The 21,457-nt window shown below is 42.7% G+C and overlaps 1 protein-coding gene across 1 annotated transcript in view; it reads right to left on the reverse strand.

Annotated features, from left to right (window-relative positions):
- The window catches only part of LOC311223466 (protein diaphanous homolog 3-like), a gene marked incomplete at its 3' end in the record, with an annotated part of 594,292 nt that overhangs the window by 289,925 nt on the left and 282,910 nt on the right, over window positions 1-21,457 (reverse strand). Inside the window, exons 10-12 of the mRNA XM_084308253.1 lie at window positions 19,781-19,891; window positions 17,436-17,554; window positions 14,480-14,596 (exon numbers count right to left, since the gene is read on the reverse strand). Coding sequence (XP_084164379.1) covers window positions 14,480-14,596; window positions 17,436-17,554; window positions 19,781-19,891 — 347 coding nt within the window. The remainder of the gene's footprint in view (window positions 1-14,479; window positions 14,597-17,435; window positions 17,555-19,780; window positions 19,892-21,457) is intronic.

Consider the following 21,457-nt stretch of genomic DNA (forward strand, 5'->3'; position numbering starts at 1 on the left):
TAAATACGAAGCTTGCAAGACCCTATCATCTGTGCCTGGGCACATTAGCATAGTAGGTAGTAGTATATGGATAGTTACATAGTAATGGTAAATGGTAAATGGCTGCTTTTTTATATAGCGCTTTTATCCAAATCGCTTTACAATTTGTTCCTCACATATTACCTGTTCACTCACACATTCACTCACACATTCACACACCGACGGCGGAGGCAACCATGCAAGGTGCCAACCTGCTCATCGGGAGCAATTAGGGGTTAAGTGTCTTGCTCAAGGACACATCGACACGCTGCCCGGGAATCGAACCGGGAACCTCCGGATTGCCAGACGACAGCTCTACCTCCTGAGCCACTGTCGCCCCTGTATAGTACATAGTAGATAGTAGTATAGGCATATTATACCTTTGTTTACATGGGTAGGTTCTCTGAGCATGAATGCTCTTTTTCAGCAACATCCTGTTTCACATCCACACATGGGAGCTGCCAAGTATAACCACAGTCTGACACTGTTGACCACTAGGAGCTGCCCAGTACAACCACAGTCTGACACTGTTGACCACTAGGAGCTGCCCAGTACAACCACAGTCTGACACAGATGGCCACAGAGCAGCTCCACTATGTTACTGTTATGAAAATATATTAGTATTCCAAAATGTTTTGACAAATATTTTATTTTTACAGACCTCCATCTGCTGATATTGGCACAATTGATAAAATGACAGATGTACTTTCTCTGCGCTCTGGTGCCAAGATTGTGATGGGTGACTTCAATCTCCACTGAATGAATACTAACTCAAATTACCTTAAGGAAGTAGGTGGGAACCTCAACCTGTCACAGTTGATCACTAAGCCCACTAGGTTGAATTTGAAAAACAGCTCTAAATCCACCATCATTTACTTCATTCTTTATAGAATAGAAGTGATAGAAGTATTGCCTGTGGTGTATTTGACCTGGGACTGGTCATGGAATAGTGACAATTGTCCTAAAGCATGCATCAGACACACACATTTAAAGAAAACACAATCCCACACTATCATTAAAAGAACATTGTAAAACCGTAATGACCAAGCCTTTCTAGCTGACCTCCATCATAGTACCATTCATCATACTTACGAAATTCATTAAAGGTCCCATGTTTTGTTATTCCTTTCACTATTTGGGCAATGTTACACAATTCCTGTGAGTCTATGGAACACATCTGTAAGTCTTTTTTCAAAAAAATGCATTGTTTTGTATTTCTAATCAAGTACCGGTACTCTAAAGCAGCATTTTTCCACTTCAAGATTTCAAGCTGTTTTGGGCTGGGCTCCGCCCATACTCGCAAAGCGCTTTGAGTGACAGTCACCCACAGTCTGCACTGGCAGACAGAGAGAGACATAGAGAGAGACATAGAGAGATTGAGGGGGATACTAATTAATTTCGCCGCAGGGGGGCATAATCCCATGGGACAATGCATTGGTAACTTGTCTCAAATGACAAGATATACCCTTGTGAATATTATTGCATGGATCGGAATACGGGCGCACACCTGGGAGCGTGCGCAATGATATTTTGCAGCAGGTTGACAGTGATATGCGAGTGCTCCCGACTGCGTGTGTGTTTCCCGGCGTGCGCAGCCGGGAGTGTGTGTAGGGTGCTCCGTGTCCCTCTCTATCTCTCCCCCTCTCTCTGTCTCTCTCTTTCTCACTCCCTCTCTCTCTTGCTCGTTCTCTGCTCTCTGTCGGCACCCGCGCAACGTCAGCCCGTTTGAGGAAGTGTCAGTATTTCCACTTGCTCTGTTGTTGAGTGCGCTACAACCATAGAGGGGGCGCTAGTTATGCAGATCAGCAGCACCTACTGACGTCAGGGAGCGAGTCAAATCAGAATGGCTTAGTTTAGTTAGGGAGGATCTAAACTAAAAAAAATCTAATCTACAAATTCCAATCTGGCTTCAGAACATCCCACTCCACTGACACATGCCTTCTCTATTTAAACGACCACATCAAACAAGAGGTGGATGCGGGCAAATACTGCGGCATGGTCATGCTGGACCTACAAAAGGCCTTCGACGCTGTCAATCACACCATTCTGATTGACAAGCTAGGGCTTCCGTAGGGAGAGGCACACGAGATGGCTGCTAAAAGCAATTGGTTTTGATAGTCTATCAGTGAGCTGGATGCAATCCTACCTGGAGGGGAGAGAACAGATGGTGGAGGTAAACGTTACCCCCCCCCCTCACAGTAAGCTGTGGTGTTCCACAAGGAAGCATACTAGGACCGCTACTGTTCCTAATTCATGCAAATGGCATGTCGTCAGCTTGTGACTGCAACTTGTTCCTGTTTGCGGACGACTCAGCCCTGCTGGTCTCTGACAAGAACAAGTTACAGGTTGAAAAAACCCTCAGCTCGGAACTAGGCAAAATCCGCATATGGCTCGCTGATAACAAACTATCATTACACATGGTCAAAACAGAGTCCATTCTATTCGGTTCAAATAACAAACTCAGCAAGACCGACGGCTTCTCAGTTACAGTGGGTGACAATATTGTCACAAGGAAAGAAGAAATTACCTACCTGGGTTCCATCCTAGAGGCAAATTTAAGTACCTGGGGGTCCACATCTCAGAGGACCTGACATGGTCAACACACATAGACACAGTAGTAAAGAAGGCGAAACAGCGCCTCTACCACCTGAGACAGTTAAGGAAGTTCAGAGTATCGGGAAAGATACTCCAGTCCTTCTACTCAGGAGCTGTAGAGAGCATCCTGACCGGAAACATCACTGCCTGGTATGGAAACAGCACGGCACAGGACAAGAAGGCCCTACAGAGAGTGATGCGCTCAGCCGAGCGTACCACGGGTATTGCACTACCTCCCCTGCAGGTTCTATACAACAAGAGGTGCAAATCCAGAGCCTGCAGAATAATGAAAGACCCCCACCACCCCAATAACAGCCTGTTTCAGCTGCTGAGGTCAGGCAGACGCCTGCGAACCCCAGCTACTAGGACAGAGAGGCTTAGGCTCAGCTTCTTCCCCCAGGCCATCAGAGTCCTGAACAATGAACATTGAGTACCACTGTAACACTTTAGCATGAGCGGGCACACACTCAGGCCGCACGCACCCTCACTTATTGCCAAAAGGAAAGGCCACTTTAAATTAGTATTAGCAACAGTAACAGTGTATTGCACTACTATTACTACTACTGTTAACTGTTAACTGTTACCCGTGATTGCACAAATGTATTGGTACCTGCTACCTGTTATTGCACAATTTTATTGCACAAATTTTTTGTATTGGATTCTATTATATGTTGTACCAATTGCACATCGTTGCGGGCAAGACCACCCGCATTTCATTGTATATCCGTATGCCGTGACAAATAAAACTCTTGACTTGACTTGACTTGAAATCTTTCCTGTGACAAAATGGCATCCAATGTAATAAAAAAAGTCAACCAACGAACTTGATTCTTGTACCGGATCTCCTCACTGGTAAACAAGAATACCCTGAAGACTCTGGCAGGAGCACTCATTCAAGGGTACTACGACTATGCTTGCACATCATGGTACCAAAGCACCTCAAAGGCGCTAAAACAAAATTACAAACATCTCAAAACAAACTGGTCAGACTACTGCTTGACCTTACTCCTAGAACCCACCTCACCCCTGCCCACTTTGACAACCTAGGATAGCTTAGAGTAGACGACAGAGTACAGCAACTTGCAATGGGCCTGGTCTACAAGATACACTACACGACCAAGGTACCCATGTACATGTCAAAATACTTCCCAAAGGTCAGTGAATACCACGATCACAACACCAGATGGAGCTCCACAAATCATGTTAAACCCAGATTCGGCTCAAACAAGGGACTAAACACGTTTCGCAATTATGCCACATCAATGTGGAACGCCCTACCCAAAGCTGTAAAGGAATGTGAATCACTACCCACTTTCAAAACCACTCTCAAAGAACACCTACGGGAGACTGCAATTCGAAACTGGCCCCAAAATGACCAAGTATGGTTGTCAATATTCCAATGTACAGTTTTGCTTGTACAGTTGTACAGTGTCCCCCACCCACCCCTCCTACCCAACCCCCCACCCCCACCCCATCCAACCGCATACAATGTACAGTTTCTACGTCAAATGTATATACTCTCTTTTCTGGACTCTTTTTGTATCACAATCAGTACTGTATTTGCAAATAATGTCATAAATGTATAGATGTAGCAGTACTGTCTATCTGTATGTCGTGTATGTCATATATGTTATGATGAATTGAAAATGGGGGACCCTGATGTAAACAAGACGAAAGTCTTTCTCTGGTCTGCATCCCCTTAACAATTAATAATAATAATAATAATTCATTTATTTTGTATAGCGCTTTTCAAGGACCCAAAGTCGCTGACAATAGGCAAAAAAAAAAAAAAAAAAAAAAAAAAACAGAGGGAAACGGAGGACAATAAGAATACACAGGGGCAGAGGGCGGCTACGTGGCGTAGTGGGCAAGGCGCTCGCCACGAATGACGGAGACGCTGGTCTTGCCTGTTCGAGCCCAGCACTCCACATTGCTTTCAGTTTAGCTGGTTGTTCATACTAATACACATTGGCCGTATTAGGGGGTGGGAAACTGATGGGTGGGGATCGGGCGTTGTGGACAGCGACTCCTACAGGTCGGTTGGTGCGCCTGCGCAGTAGAATCAGGAAGTGTCGGGGGCAGCTTGAGCCTCCCACGCGTTACTCCTCGCCACCGAGAGATCGAGCTGCGCAGGTGAAAAGATGCGACTGCTGTTACCTCAAGTACCGGAGGGGACTTGTGCTATGTATGACTTAGTCCACATTGCAGCCGGCTTGTGGGAGGCAAGAAACAGCGTTCGTGACAGGGGAGGGTTGAATTGGATGATACGAAATTGGGATGGGAGAAAATATAGAAAATGGGAGAAAAAGTGGATTAAAAAAAAAAAAAAAAAAAAAAACACAGGGGCAGGAGAGGAGAGAACGTGGGGCAGGGGGAAATTGTGGCGAGTTGGAGGAGGGTGGTTATGGGTAAGGAAGGTTGAATGCTTGGGAGAACAGGTAGGTTTTGAGTCTGGATTTGAAGGTGGAGAGTGAGGGAGAGTCTCTGATGGTCTGAGGGAGGGAGTTCCAGAGTTGGAGTGCAGCTCGTGAGAATGCCCGGTCACCGAAACTTTTGAGTTTGGATGACGGGACAGTGAGGGAAAGAGTGGAAGAGGACCGGAGGGAACGGGTGGGGCGGTAGGGGAGAAGGAGGTCAGTCAGGTAGGGGGGGGCCAGGCTATGGAGGGCTTTGAAGGTGAGGAGTAATGTTTTGAAGTTAATGTGTTCCTTGATCGGGTGGAGGGAGTGGAGGACAGGAGTGATGTGTTCGCGGGACCGGGTGTTAGTGAGGAGGCGAGCGGCTGAGTTTTGGACCATCTGCAGTTTATGGAGGGAGCGGGAGGTGATGCCAATTGTATGTATTGAGCTGTACTGTACTGTACCCATTCTGCAATCTGTTAATAAAGTTTTCAATCAATCAATCAATCAATCAATCAATCAATCAACCATTAGGCTCCACAACCGTGAGCAAGGTTTGAACGGGCGAACGGCTGGAGGAATAATGGCTGGATAACTTTAGTTTTTAACCCTGTAAGGACTCTGGCACAGTGCGCTATTATGTCATACTCTCTGTTGTACTTTTATTCTCTATATTATATTGTCATTATTACCCTGCCTGTTATCAAGGAACCATGGCTCAAACGACTTGTGGGCACCTACAGATGAGGCAACTGCAATCAATGTGATGACATTCTACGTACCCAAACTTCCACAGACGTCAACAGCAAATCAATTTATAATAATAATAATAATAATAATAATAATAATAATAATAATAATAATAATAATAATAATAATAAACACACTCCAGCAATACGACCCTTCTAAAAGCAGAGGGAATTGAACGTGTGAAACCAGCCACAAGAGGGGGTAATTATCTCCTCCAGAAAGAGATATTATGGATTATTTTTCATTTAATGCCATGGTTTTCCCATAAAACGAAGATATCGATTTCAAACTATTGTTTTAACTATTTTTCCCACCACTGTATTTCTTCAATAAGTAATAATCAATCGATATACTTCTCACAAAAAAACTTTTGTTACAGCATAGTGTAACAATGTTAAACAGAAAGACAAATCAGTTGCCCAGTGTGTAGGTTTACTCTGACATAATGGCTGAAGATAAGAGGAAATCAATCAGACGTTATAGTGCTAACGACGCAGACCATCTGTGCCGCCGTGGCAGCGGAGGAGCACGGGCATTCGAATTGGTGGGTGAACCATTTCATATTCTTCAGATTAAAGCCTGGTCTTTTGATCAAGCCAAGGTTTAACTCACACCCAGCTGTGATAGAACCCAGATAAAACAGGCCTTTGAACAGTACCATTAAAAGTAGAGGAGGAATACTCTGGAGCTATGGCTGCTTTAGATGGCTGTGAGATGAAAGAGGCAGCATTCTCTTTGTTAGCCTATGTCATTGAGGGAGCTTTAAAAAGGACCATACCGGTGTTACTACATGTCACTGTCCATTGTCATCATCGGCTACGTAGCTTACATAAACCTTGACCATGGTTTATTTTTGATTGCGATTGTTTACCTTTTGTCCATATTCAATAAACGTTACAGAATGTACCTGATGTGTGAAATGTGTGTTGACATTAGTTAAAACGGTTCCAAAGATATTAATGTGTCTCTGCATATTTTCACACTGCCAACAAATTACTGGGTCCGTTGTCTCGGAATGGATTTGGTAGCTGTCATTTATGTGCATCTCCGTCTCGTCCCCGATACTCAAGACCAAAAGTACTTAGCCACTCCCCTCCGACAGAACTGTAGTTATTTCTACTGTGTCGGAATAAATTATGTCAGACAATCTAACAATAATTAACACATTTACATGTCATTAAGTTTAGCAAATAAGGAAACAGATAAAGAACTTTTCAAAGCACTCAAAATCGCCGATATCTCAATTTCAACATATTTCTGAATCGCACAACGCTTTTGGTTTTCTGAAGAATAGTCTCTGCCGAGGGAGCGCGCGTGCATGTGGCGTCATTTAAACAGAGTACAGGCACTTCTGATATTACGACTGCACCCCTGGTGAGAAGTCTAAATCAGACTGGTCCTTTAAGAGAGACGGAGTCAGACACACACACAACCTGAGCTCTTCACATGTGTGCAGTGACGCAACATCACCAACAAGTAGTAGAGCCATATTAAATCAGTTTTATTATTTTCCAAATTCAATTGAATTTTTTCCCAAATTCCGTTTTTTTCGTTTTAATATTTCAGAATTCTGTATTTTGCTTTTTATGCTCATTTTACCATCAGAAATAGTGTCTAATAAGTGGGAATGAATACATTTCCACAATTTAATAAGATATAACAGTCCATTTAATGTTTTTAATTGCTGCAACTCAGAAATACAGTTAAATTGTACACAATATTTTTCAAATAATAGTGACAAAATAAAAATGCACACAAAATAAAAATACTAGTGCTGTCAATAGATAATTCTTTTTACTAATTAATCTCACAATTGTCTGTAATTAATCTAGATTAAAAATAGCATTTTTCTACTTAAGACCGAAGCTTGTAACAGATATTTACTTGAGTAAAATCATGGAATTAAGGTAAAATAAACACAAAGAAAGTATATTTAGATTCAAAGACTATTTTAATAGCTTTCTTTGAATAGTTTCTCTCCTGTGAAATACAAATGTTCAACAAAACCATCAACTTCTTCAGCTCAATGCTACCATTACCCCCTCCAGATGGTTACTGGAAAAAATTACACTCCTCCGCATACAAATTTATTTGGAATAACAAACCACAACGTATAAAAAGATCCACCGCACAGAGAAACAAAGCAGACGGTGGTATGGCATTTCCAGATTTTCTCCACTATTTTAAGGCGTACACTTTAAGACCACTGACAACATGGTTTGATCCCCAAGCATCAGTATCCTGGAGAAATTTAGAAGAAAATATAGTAGCTCCACACAGACTGCAGGACATAGTATACACCAAATTATCAATTAAGCAATGCAAACGGAAATGTGGCCCCATAATTACTCATGCGATCCGGATATGGCGTGAAACACAAAAAAAATATTATAACCCACATAAATGGCATAATCATACTCCCTTATTCAATAACAATGCACTCCTGATTGGAAAACGACCTATAAGATCGCCTAGATGGGAAAAGCAAGGCATACACACATTAGGAGATGTTTTCAACAAACAGGGTTTTTGTAGTTATGATGAAATACACAACAAATTTAATCTCACCGATTCCACATATAATTTTTACACACAGTTATTGTTATGTTTGAAGGCTCACGGTGTTCCATTAAGGATACCAATTGTACACCACAGATACCACAAATTCTTCTATGAAAGAGAGACATCGAGAGGTTTTGTATCAGATTTTTATCATCAATTACTAACGTCTTCGTATGAAACCCTCCACCTAGACTCAGTCTGAGGAGGGATATACCAGACCTGAAAAAAGATTTTGATTGGCAAGAAGCCTGGGCAAATAATAATAATAATAATAATAATAATAATACATCTATTTTATATAGCGCTTTTCCAGGTGCTCAAAGACGCTTTACATGGGCAGGAGAGACAAACTATGGCAAAACAAAAAACAGAACAAAAATAATACATGACAAAAATAAAATAACACCGACAGAATTAGAGGTCAAAAGCAAGATTGAAAAGGTGAGTTTTGAGGGCTGATTTAAAAGATGTCAGGGTGTTTGCATCACGGATATGGCTGGGGAGGGCATTCCAGAGGGAGGGGGCAGCAGCAGCAAAGGCCCTGTCGCCCCAGGTCCGGAGCCTGGTCGTGGGAGGTGTTAGGAGGTTGGCATCTGCAGACCTAAGGCGACGGGTGGGCGTGTGACGGTGGAGGAGGTCGGACAGGTAGGGAGGGGCAAGGTTGTTGAGGGCTTTAAATGTGATGAGTAGTATTTTAAAATGTATCCTGTATTTGATTGTACGACTTGCATCAAGGAACCCGGACCATCAACAAATCAATCTTAACTATATTCACAAGACATACTTGACTCCTATAAGACTGAACAGAATGGGTCTTAAACAAGACTCCAAATGCTCCTTATGTACAAATGGGGACGAGGGGACATTTATGCACATGTACTGGGACTGCCCACCAGTTAAGATATTCTGGAAAGAAGTGACCCAGCAATTATCAAATCTCTTAACTCTGAATATACCTGTACACCCCTCTGTATTACTGCTGAATTATGTTTTTGAGTGTGCAGTACCTATACAGCTAAAGAGATTGGTTTTATCTGGTATCACAGTGGCTAAAAAGCTGATAGCATTACGATGGTTTCAACCGGAAAAAATTTGCCGGAAGGTCTGGATTCTTACATATCTCGATGTGATTTATCTAGAAATATCTACAGCAAGAATTTTGGGTCTCAATGAATCCAAAATGACAATGTGGTTAGAAGTGGTGGAGAGAATAAAAGCTAGCATATAATGGTAGTGTCTGGTCAGGAGCGAATGATAATGGATGGATTATCCAATGGGGGGTCCGGAGGGGGGGGTGTGAGCAAGAGCATATGTGTGTAGGGTATTAGATAGCAGGTATTAGGGGTATATCTTGGATAAGACATTTAACTAAATGGTTGATTTCATTGGATGTGCACTGTTAATTAATGCTTGTATATCTAATCTTGTGTTGTCATGTTTGTTTATGTGTTTGTTTAAAAAATAATAAAAAAATTAAATACAAAAAAAGCTCATCAATAGAGCTACTCTTCCAGGTTAAAAAAATAAAAAATAAAAATCATCAACATTGACTCAGCTAGACCTCTTTCTTATATCCGCGGCGCTAAGATTGAAGATTTTTCACTCCATAGGTTAATCTAGATTAATAAATGTTAATGCTTTAAATAATTTAAATTAATCTCCAAAGTTAAAGCATTAATTTTGACAGCCCTAAAAAATACACATTTCAAGTGTAAACAATAGATACAGCTAGCTACTACTGACATTATCACAATGACAATGTCAGTAGCCTAGCTATATCTATTTCATTGTGATAAAATATAGTAATGCATAATTTAGGCACCTTTAGTTTAGTTTATTTAGTTTATAAAGGACAGTGTGTACTGACAATCATTTGCAGTAAACAAATGGATGGGTGCAACAGATTTAGCAAGAAGCTATCATTTACATCTATAGTCCTATGTACTGTAAGGTTACATAGCTATTTACGTTTATTTCGTTTATAAAGGACATTGTGTACCGACAATCATTTGCATTAAACAAATGGATGGGTGCACCAGATTTAGCAAGAAGCTATAATTTACATCTATAGTCCTATATGTACTGTAACGTTACATAGCTATTTAATCACAATAGTGTCAGTGATTAGCCTCGCCCTCTAGCTGTATCTATTTTGATCACCAGGGATCATCGTTAGAGAGCTGGTGTGTTTTGGGAAGCACAGTGTTTTCCTGTGTTTCTGACATGGCTTTTGGAGAGTGATCTTTGGACGTGTTTTTGCGGGTTCAATCCACGGTACGTTGACAGAATTTGCAAAACACCTTATCGCCGGAGGCATAAAAGTCATTAGGATACTGCTCTGCTCTGAATTTAGGGCTTATTGAGGAATTTCTTAGCTTCTTGATGACGTTAACACCGACGCAGCCAGACACTTGGACACTGATGCGTGTTGTGTGTAACACGCTGTAGCGTCCCCGGTCATGTTCCATCTTCTCCCGGAAATGGAATTTCAGTCCAGATTAGGCGAAATTCTGCAATATTCCACGTCTTACAGTTGATTCCATTTTTATTGGTAAATTCCGCGATTCTGTCCGCGATGGGTTTGTTACATAGTCATTGAACATCCTAATGGCGTGGAGATAGAAGCGGGGTCACAAGTCAACAGAATAACAAATCCAGGGCTGTCTTAAGTGAGTGGGGGGGGGGGTTACATTGCTTTCTGGGTGAAGTAGGCATTATGCATAGCAAGATAAACAGCTCCGGTTTCTTTGAGGCCCTGTAGCTCTGGAATAAGTAATGTGTTATCAGCATGATTCATAAGACATAGATTAGATAGAAGATAGATATAAGTGATGGCTTATTTTGAAGGTATGAACCTGTACTTTCATAGCATGTAAAAAAAAAAAAAAAAAAAAAAAAATTGAAGCTCCCTCAAAAGGACCTGCTGAGTCACATATTTGTTCAATGACCCCAAAAATGACGGTCCAATTATATGCTGTTCATTAACACATTGGTTGCCAACAACGAGATCTCTTGATTGGACGCCATGCGTTGGTTGCCAATAACGAGATTTCTCGTTATTTAATCGTTATTTATTTTATTAGCGACATCATATCCATTCATTTTGTATCCGCCCAGCCTGACATTATCATTGGGAATGGCTCTGAGCTCGAAAAGGGCAAATACTGCCCCCTATCGTCTCCCGGATGGTAATGCACATCATTGGATTGGATTGAGTGAAAAAGTGCATCAGAGAAAAACTCCGGTCCAGGGTTTTCCTATCTCTGGCAAGCAGTGTCGTGTTACCAGATTCACTGGTGAGGCTGGAAGCAGCTTGGATTATGCGTTTCGGACTATAACGTTGGATCAATAAACGCGATCAATATTTGGAATGGCGATCAGGAATTGGATTCATCTTTTTGCAGAACATCTGATCTGAGGTAAGGAATCTATGTTACCAGTTTTGGGTTAATCCGAGTTGTTTTTCACAGATTTCACAACGTGTGTGTGTGGCGTTAGGCGCTGAGCGCGGCACGAATAAATTATTTGTCAGCCCGCTTTTGTATCGTGCATAAGAACACAAATACTCTCGATAATCTAGCGTTTATTTGAAAATGATTCATAAATCAGCCGGAAAATGACAATGTGTTTTGTGTATTCCAGTAAATGGCTATTTTCGTGGAATTTCTCTGAAATTACTAGAACTCTCCGAAACTATACTCGTATTCAAAACGGTATAAAACGGAAATGTACTGATGAAAAAACAATCCGTTTCGTACATGTTGACTGCAAGCAAGTCATTGATAAGCGACGGGTGTATTAGACACATAGCCATAATTTAAGATATAGTTTATGCGTTCGCAAATGTGCTCCGGCACTGAATGAGTTAAGAGGTTAAAGATAGGGGTGGGACAATACATAGATCAGCACAGCAGTAGCATCTGAAACTGAAGCGTCTATTTTGCGACCCGAAATAAGTCATTGCCGTTTTATTCCGCAACGGGTCAAATGTATCTAACATGCTTTGCATCCTCGCCATTCCTTTATGCCCACGTCGCGTTAAAGACAGAAATTAACATTACGTTAGCGTAAGCTAACCCTGATCAGAGCCATAGAGAGAATAACAGAGGTCCATTAGTGGGGACTGGGGAAGGGGCAGGGGAGCGGCATTCTCCCTTTCTGTGTGTGTGTGCATTTGGAAAGACCAGATGAAGTCAGGAGTATATTATATTGATAGTACATTTACTGAGGATGGACAGATAATGTTGATATTTAAACATAAAAAATAAAATACATAATAATAATAATAATAATAATACATTTAATTTGTAACGCACCCTACATTCCTGAGTCTCAGAGTGCTACAGAGTTAAAAAGAATAGAATACAAATGGATATATAAAAAAGAAGAACACATAGCAGAACAACATATGAATAAGACATAAAAACTAATAAAAGGCCTTTCTAAAAAGGTAGGTCTTGAGTCCACGTTTAAAAGTATTAACAGTTTGTGGTGCTCTCAGGTGGTTGGGGAGAGCATTCCATAGTATGGGTGCGGCAGAGCAGAAGGCTCAATCGCACATGGTGTGCAGCTTAGTCCTGGGGCTTTGAGGAGGTAGGCTGTGCCGGAGCGGAGGGAGTGTGAGGAGGACTGGGCGGTGAGGAGTTCCTTGAGGTAGGCAGGGGTACCACCGTGTACACACTGGTGAGTGAGGAGGGAGACCTTGTACTCGATCCTGTGTTCCACGGGGAGCCAGTGAAGTAATCTGAGGGTGGGGGTGATGTGGTCATGTTCGCGCACCCTCATCAGCATCCTAGCAGCGCTATTCTGGATGGATTGCCGTTTTTAAATGCTTTTACTAGGGATCCCAATGAGGAGTGCATTACAATAATCCAGCCTGGAGGAGACAAAGGCGTGGACGAGTTTCTCTGAATCTGCCAGAGTGAGTGAGGAGCGGCGTTTTGAGATGTTCCTGAGGTGAAAGAAGAGGTCTTGCAGATACATTTGATGAGTCTCGAATGAGAGGTGAGGGTCCATTTTCATGCCCAAGTTAGTGACAAGGGTGGATAGAGGAATGTCCTGGCCGGAGAAGGAGATGGTGGTGATGGTGGATGACCGGACCTGGAGTGGGGTACCAACCAGCATGGCTTCCGTTTTGGAGCTGTTGACCTGTAGAAACCTGTGGTTCATCCACGCCTTAGTATCTTCCAGGCAAGCAGTCAGTGTGGGGGGTGATGAAGGTGAAGATGGTGAAATTCGGATGTACAGCTAGGTGTCGTCAGCATAGCAGTGGAACGACACACCGTGCCGGCTGATGATGCGGCCGAGGGGGAGCATGTACAGGGTGAACAGCAGGGGGCCAAGGACGGATCCCTGGGGGACACCGCAGGTGACGGGGTGGGTAGAGGATGTTGCACCTCCCAGGGAGACACACTCAGTCCGACCAGCCAAGAGGGACTGGAACCCAGGGCTAGGTCACGGAGTCCGACATCGGAATGGAGACAGTCCAGGAGGATAACATGATCCACCGTGTCAAAGGCAGCCGATAGGTCGAGAAGGACCAGAATGGATGGGGTTCCAGCATCCGCCGCCATCAGAAGGTCGTTGGTGACCCTGACCAGGGCTGTCTCTGTGCTGTGCGCAGAGCGGAACCCAGACTAGAACTTTTCGAGGATGTTGTTGTCTCTGAGGTGTGCTTGGAGCTGCACCGCAACTACCTTCTCCAGCACACATAAATGTATTCATGATCATCATGCAACATAAAACAATTGGTTGGGAGAGGAAGTGGTTTTAGGTTGCGTGTTGTGAGTTCCAAAAAGATTTACTTAAAAGTTTAAAGCTCAATATATCAAAACGTGGCACTTTACAGTGAACAGGTCTATTTGTATTAAAAACAATAGATTGTTTTTCATTTAAATGTCTGGAAAAGCTCAAAAATAAAAATGTCAAATGATATTTCCATTGCCTTTTTTGAGTTGATCTAAATGTTACTGATTCTGTTAAATGGGCATATAATATCATCTCATATCAATCGCAGGCACCTGAATCTAATCGTGGCAGACTTTGTGATATCAGCAAATATTGTATCGTTGTCCAAAGAATCTATATCATATCGTGATGAAACTGGTGATTCCCACCCCTAGTTAAAGACCGTGTTTGTTTTGTTTATTTTTTACCTGACCACGTAGTCGTTGCGTATGAGCATCAGGTGCTGCAGGATGGAGAGGAAGTAGGTCTCTGCACTGCTGTCCTTCACCATGCTCTGTATGATGCTGAACACATCCCCCGCATCAGTGCTAAGAGTTAAGGACTAGTAATTAAACAGACAAAAAAGTTAATTTAAAGGGGCAGTTCACACTAAATTAAAAAAATATATATAATAATTATATATATATCCCCCCTTTACCCAGAGTGCTACCTATCAATTTGGAGAATTTCGGTGTGATTCGGCTAGTTTTGGAGATGTCTGCCATCACTCTAATACAATGGAGCTGAATGGCAGTTCATCCTTCATGTTTGATACCCATTTTGACCCTTCGAACCTCCCTCTCAGGGCAATCCTCCTTCTCAGGGTGCAGTTCTAGGCCTGGGTTCCCCACACAGTTTAAAAAACCTGACAGTCTTTATTCCTGCTTGATACCCACACAGTTCGAGACCTGAGAGTATAGAACCTGTAATAAAAGTAATAAAAGAGGAAAATAGAATGGACAGAGGAAAATAGTGCAATCTACAGTACAATCAGCAGCAGAATGTATTAAAAAGCTATGGTGAAAGGGCGGTTAGGTGGTCGAGCGGAGATTGCGTTCGTCACCAGCCCCGGAGCTGTGAGCTTGGTTCGCCTGTTCGAATCCAGCTCACAGCTCCGGGGTTGCCACCAGCTTGGCTGGCCGTCTGCACTGATACAATTGGCTGTATCAGAGGGTGGGAGAAGCTGGCGGGGTGGGTCCGGGTCGTTGTAAACAGCGACTCCTACAGTTCGGTCGGGGCGCCTGCTAAGCGCGGATTGGACGTGAGGGGGATAGTGTGGTCCTCCCACACGCTACGCCCTCTCAATGAGAATCCGCGCTGCCAGGTGAAAAGAAGCGGTGATTGGCTGGACGTGTGTCGGAGGAAGCACGTGGTAGCCTCCACTCTCCCAAATGATCTGACTGTGGGGGGTAAAGCGCAGCGACCAGGAAGGGACTGGGAATTGGCATACGACTAACATTGGGATGGGAGAAAATCGGAGGAAAATGGAGGGGGAAAAAGACCAAAAAATAAAAAATAAAAAAAAAGCTATGGTGAAGAGGTACGTGTTTAGCTTATTTTAAAAGATATTTAGAGATCTATCGCTTCCCTAATGTCCATAGGTAGTGTGTTCCATAACTTTGGTGCACAGTTTGCGAAGGCCCAATTATCTTTAGGCTGTGGTTTGGAACCTTCAATAGACCAGCAGTAGATTATCACAAAATGCTAGAAGGCACATAGTTGACTAGAGGATTTGCAATGTAGCTTGGTCCTGTTCCATTTAGTGCTTTGTAAATAAGGAGGAGGACCTTGAAATAGATTCTAAATGTTACCGGAAGCCAGTGCAGGGTAGCTGATACTGGACTGATGTGGTCTTTCCTCTTGGTTCTAGTTAGTAGCCTAGCTGCCGAGTTTTGAATGAGTTGGAGTCGTTCTGTGGTTGTTTTTGGGAGGCCGTTGAGGAGTGCATTACAGTAGTCAAGTCGGCTTGAGATAAAGGCATGGATCGGTTTTTCAGCTACTTTTTGATTTATAAATGGCCGTAGCTTAGCTATGTTTCTAAGTTGGAAGAATGATGTTTTTGTCACCTTGTTGATGTGTGATTTAAAGCATAGGTCTGAGTCTATTATAACACCAAGACTTGTAACTTCGGGTTAGATCCAAGGAGTAAGTTGCCGCATATTACTCTGTAACATTTCTATTTTTGTTATAGGACCGACTAGTAGGATTTCAGTTTTGTCATCATTTAATTTTAGGAAGTTGTTCGTCATCCATTTGTTTATTGCTAAAAGACAGGCGGAAATGGAGTTAATAGCTGTGTGATAATTTGGTTCAGTGGAGATGTACAATTGTGTGTAATCTGCGTAAATATGGAAACATACCTTGTTGTGTTTTCTAATGATGTCTCCCAAGTGGCAGCATATATAGTGGGAATAATAATGGACCAAGGCAGCTTCCCTGTGGTACTCCGAAGTAGGTGTCATGTTTCTCAGAAGAATGATATCTAAGCCTGACATAATATGTTCTCCATTTGATTATGTTCTGAAGCAGTTTATTACATAGTCAGAAAGACCAACTAACATTTTTAGACGATTTATTATGATATCATGGTTGATCGTGCCAAACGCTGTGCTTAGATCTAATAGGACGAGAATTGAGACTTTCAGAGTTTATTCTGAGGTCACTAATTATTTTACTAAGAGCAGTTTCAGTGCTATGGTGCGTTCTGAAAATGCATTTGAAAAACTCAAAAGCAACGTGTCTTCCCAGAAATCATGATTAGGGTTGGGCATCGTTTGGATTTGAACGATTCCGGTTCCGATTCCGATTCTCCATTTCGATTCCTGTTCTAAACGATTCTCGATTCCGATTCTTTGTTTTTTTTATCTACATTTTCTCCCCATTCTTCTATTTTTCTCCCTTCCCCAATTTCGTACTGTCCAATTCTACCCTCCCCTGTCTCGAACGTTGTTAGGCCATGCCTCCCACAAGCCGGCTGCAATGTGGACGAAGCCTTGCATCACGTGTCCCCTCCGGTACTCGAGGAGGCAGCCGTTGCATCTTTTCACCTGCACAGCGCGATCTCTCAGCGGCGAGGGTCTGTGTGGGAGGAACACGCCGCCCCCGTCGCTTCCTGATTCTACTGCGCAGGCGCACCAACCGACCTGTAGGAGTCGCTGTCCACAACATCCGATCCCCACCCACCAGCTTCCCACCGCCTAATACTGCCTATTGTATTAGTATACATATATTCCAGAACCAGTGAGCAGTTTCATGTAGGCACTATTTTCTACGGAAGTAAAGTACCATTCATTATTATGTATATATATATATAAAATGCACATATTCAGCCGATATTGTGACTGAATGTGGGGATTAGAGGTGTGTAAATGATGACAAGGATATTCCAGCTCATTCTTGATGTCCTCCAAACGGTGGGAGAACTCCATCATGTCCTCCTCCTTGTGTTCCTCAAACACCTTCAGCTGGATGTCCAGAGCATCATTCCTGATGGTCCCCAGTTGCTAAGAGAGGACAATAACATGGGATGAGAGGAGGAAGACAGGAGGATGAGGGATAGGAGGAAGACATGAGGATGAGGGAGAGGACGAAGACAGGATGATGAAGGATGAGGAAGACATGAGGATGAGGGCGAGGAGGAAGACAGGAGGATGAGGAAGAGGAGGAAGACTGGATGATGAGGGAGAGGAGGAAGACAGGAGGATGAAGGATATGAGGAAGACAGGAGGATGAGGGAGAGGAGGAAGACAGGAGGATGAGGGAGAGGAGAAAGACAGGATGATGAGGGAGAGGAGGAATAGGAGGATGAAAGAGAGGAGGAGGACTAGGAGAATGAGAGAGAGGAAGACTGAGGAAGATGAGAAAGACTAGGAGGGGGATGGATAGGAGGAAGAATAGGAGGATGAGGGAGATGAGGAGGAATATGAGAGAGGAGGAAAACTGAGGAAGATGAGAAAGACTAGGAGGATGATGGAGGAGGAAGACTAGGGGGATGGGGGAGATGAGTAAGACTATGATGATGAGGAGGAAGACTAGGATGATGAGAGGAGGAAGACTAGGAGAATGAGGGAGAGGAGGAAGACAGGAGGATGAGGGAGAGGAGGAAGACAGGAGGATGAGGGAGAGGAGGGAGACTAGGATGATGAGAGGAGGAAGACAGGAGGATGAGGGAAAGGAGGAAGACTAGGATGATGAGAGGAGGAAGACAGGAGGATGAGGGAGAGGAGGAAGACTAGGATGATGAGGAGGAAGACAGGATGATGAGGGAGAGGAGGAAGACTAGCAGTATGAAGGAGAGGAGGCCAATAACGGGGGATGAGAGGATGACAAATAGGAGGATGAGTGAGAGGTGGCTAAAGACAAGGAATGATAGGAGGAAGACTAGGAGGATGAGGGAGATGAGTAAGACTAGGATGATGAGGGAGGTGGGGAAGACTAGGACGATGAGGGAGATGAGGAAGACTAAGAAGATGAGCAGATGAAGACTAGGATGATGGAGATGAGGAAGACTAGGAGGATGCGGGAGAGGAAGAAGACTAGGAGGATGAGGGAGATGAGTAAGACTAGGATGATGAGGGAGGTGGGAAAGACTAGGATGATGAGGGAGAGGAGGAAGATTAGGAAGATGAGCGGATGAAGACTAGGATGATGAGGGAGATGAGGAAGACTAGGAGGATGAGAGTAGGAAGACTAGGAGGATGAGGGAGAGGAGGCCGATAACAAGGGTTGAGAGGAGGAAGACAGGAAGATGAGAGAGGAGGAAGACAGGAGGATGGATAGGAGGAAGACTATGAGGATGAGGGAGAGGAGGGAGACCGGGAGGATGAGAGGAGGAAGACTAGGAGGATGAGAGGAAGACTATGATGACGAGGGAGATGAGAAAGAACAGGGAGATGAGGGATAGGAGGCCAATAATGGGATGTGGGGAGGAATAATAGGAGGATGAGGGAGAGGAGGCAAAATACAAGGAATGATAGGAGGAAGACTAGGATGATGAAAGGATGAAGACTAGGATGATGAGGGAGAGGAGGAGGACTAGGATGATGGTGGAGATGAGAAAGACTAGAAGGATGAGATGAGGAAGATGAAAGGAGGAAGACTAGGAGTGTGAGGTAGAGGAGACCAATAACAAGGGATGATATGATGAAGACGGGAGGATGAGGAAGAAAGTCATGAGGGGGAGATGGGTGTGATTTGATCTTAAGACTCCAATGTTTGTGCCTGGAGGGAAGCCTGAGGCATCAGTGAAGAGTAGGAGCTTGGTAGGATCTAAACACTGCCGCTCATTATCATACACAGGCAGGGGAACCGGCTACATGTTTGGATTCATGCGATTACTTGGCAGCGAGCAGCACTGTTTACAGCAGGTAAGCATGTTAGGTAAGCAACATAACAGTCAGTGGAGAGGATATTAGCCGTGGCACAGGGAGCCTTATTGGTTGTTGGGCACTGGCACAGACCAAAGACCCACCACCTCGCCTCTGTGTTTCATACATTATTCGCTGGAGCGAATCGACAATATTTCACTCAAGTGGACAACTCATTTAAATATTAATACGAGGTGAGACAGAGAAAGAGGGGGAGGGAGAGATCGAGTGCCTGTGTGTGTGTGTGTGCCTGTGTGTGTATGTGCGTGCATGTGTGTGTGTGTGTGTGTGTGAGTGTGTGTGTGTGTGTGTGTGTGTATGTGCATGTGTGTGTGTGTGTTTCTATGATTGTGAAGTGCTCACCGGCAGTATCTCTTTCAGGCCGCAGCGCATAAATTCATTCCTGATGTGCAGTCTTAAGTCCAGCTCATCAGGAGATGTTACCAGCGCATTGATGAGCTGCATGCAGGCCACCTGCAACAAGAGGAACACACAGAATAATCAGAGGGGGAGGGAAAGAGAGAGGCAGAAAGAGGGAGAGAGGCAGAGAGAGAGAAAGAGAGAGAGAGAGAGAGTGAGAGAGAGAGAGAGAGAGAGAGAGAGATGGAGTGAAAGAGAGAGAGACACGTGTTTTAGTAACATTGATGAGCATTCTGTATGAGCTACACGTGTTTTAGTAACATTGATGAGCATTCTGTACAAGCTACACGTGTTTTAGTAACATTGATGAGCATTCTGAAAGCAATTCTTAAAAAGATTCACTTTTAAAAACAATCTTAAATTGTATTTAACACTGTAAAGTATTTTTGTTTTCCGTTTCTTTGCTTGCATGTAATTTTAGCCATCTTAATTGTTAGTTTCATTGTGTATTGTGTGTTGAGTACTGACTTTTAATAATTTTGTTTTGCAATAATAATTGTTTTTGTATGTTTTTTTGTGCGAACCCCAGGAAGACTAGCTGGTTGCTATGGCACCAGCTAATGGGGATCCTTAATAAAATCAAATCAAATCATACAGTAAGTTGATAAATCTAGTGATCTATGCATGAAATGCATTTTTTTCAAATAATAAACAAAACTGTTTCTGTTTTAGGAATAGGAAGAAGCAAGATGGTTACCAGGTCCTACCCCTTAATGCAATGAATAAACCCTTAATTTGCTTTCAGTCATTCATCTTTCGATATATATCAATCACTTCATCATTAGTCCTACATAACCAAGTACACTTTCAAACATAGTGTTCAATCTTCCAACAAAATCATCTGCAATCGGTGAAGTTAATATACAATCATTACCGTTAATGGATAATAAATTATTGTACAATCAGTAGGCTACTGTCCATCCAGTAGCTTTAGAAAGCAAAAGGTATATGCTGACTAGACCAGAAAATAAACGAACAAACTAAACCAGAAAGGATCACTATACGTAGGCTACATTAGTCATAATCGTATGTATTATTACTATCTAGTACACAGTAAATTTCGCAGGGTAAACTTTACTCAAACTGAGTCCATTTGAATTTACACACAGGTCCATTTGAGTCCATTTGTTACACACGGGCGGGTGTAAAATGTTACTCAGTTTGAGTAAAATCTACTCAGCTAAATGTACTGTGTATATACCAATTGGTCCCATCAAGTCCTGTCTTAGAAAACAATATAATTTTAACAACAAAACCATTTAGGTAAATATGTTGCCTATTTAACTAAATGGTTTTGTTGTTAATTATATTAAAACAAATCAAATTCTAGTGAGCCGTTTAGTTAATATAGCCTAATATCTAATTATCATAGTAGGTGTACATGGCTGATGTCACCTAGATGGGTATATACTGTATATATATATATATATATATATATATATATATATATATATATATATATATATATATATATATATATATATATATATATATATATATATATATATATATATATATATAAAAATGAAAAAAAAATAAACAGCAGCCATTTACCATATAGGCTTTGCCCCTCTAGTTTTACATGCAGGCTATTACCTCCAATAAAGTCCAGAACCATGT

The sequence above is a fragment of the Notolepis coatsorum genome (genome assembly GCF_963971535.1).
Source record: "Notolepis coatsorum genome assembly, chromosome: 2".
NCBI lineage: Eukaryota > Metazoa > Chordata > Actinopteri > Aulopiformes > Paralepididae > Notolepis > Notolepis coatsorum.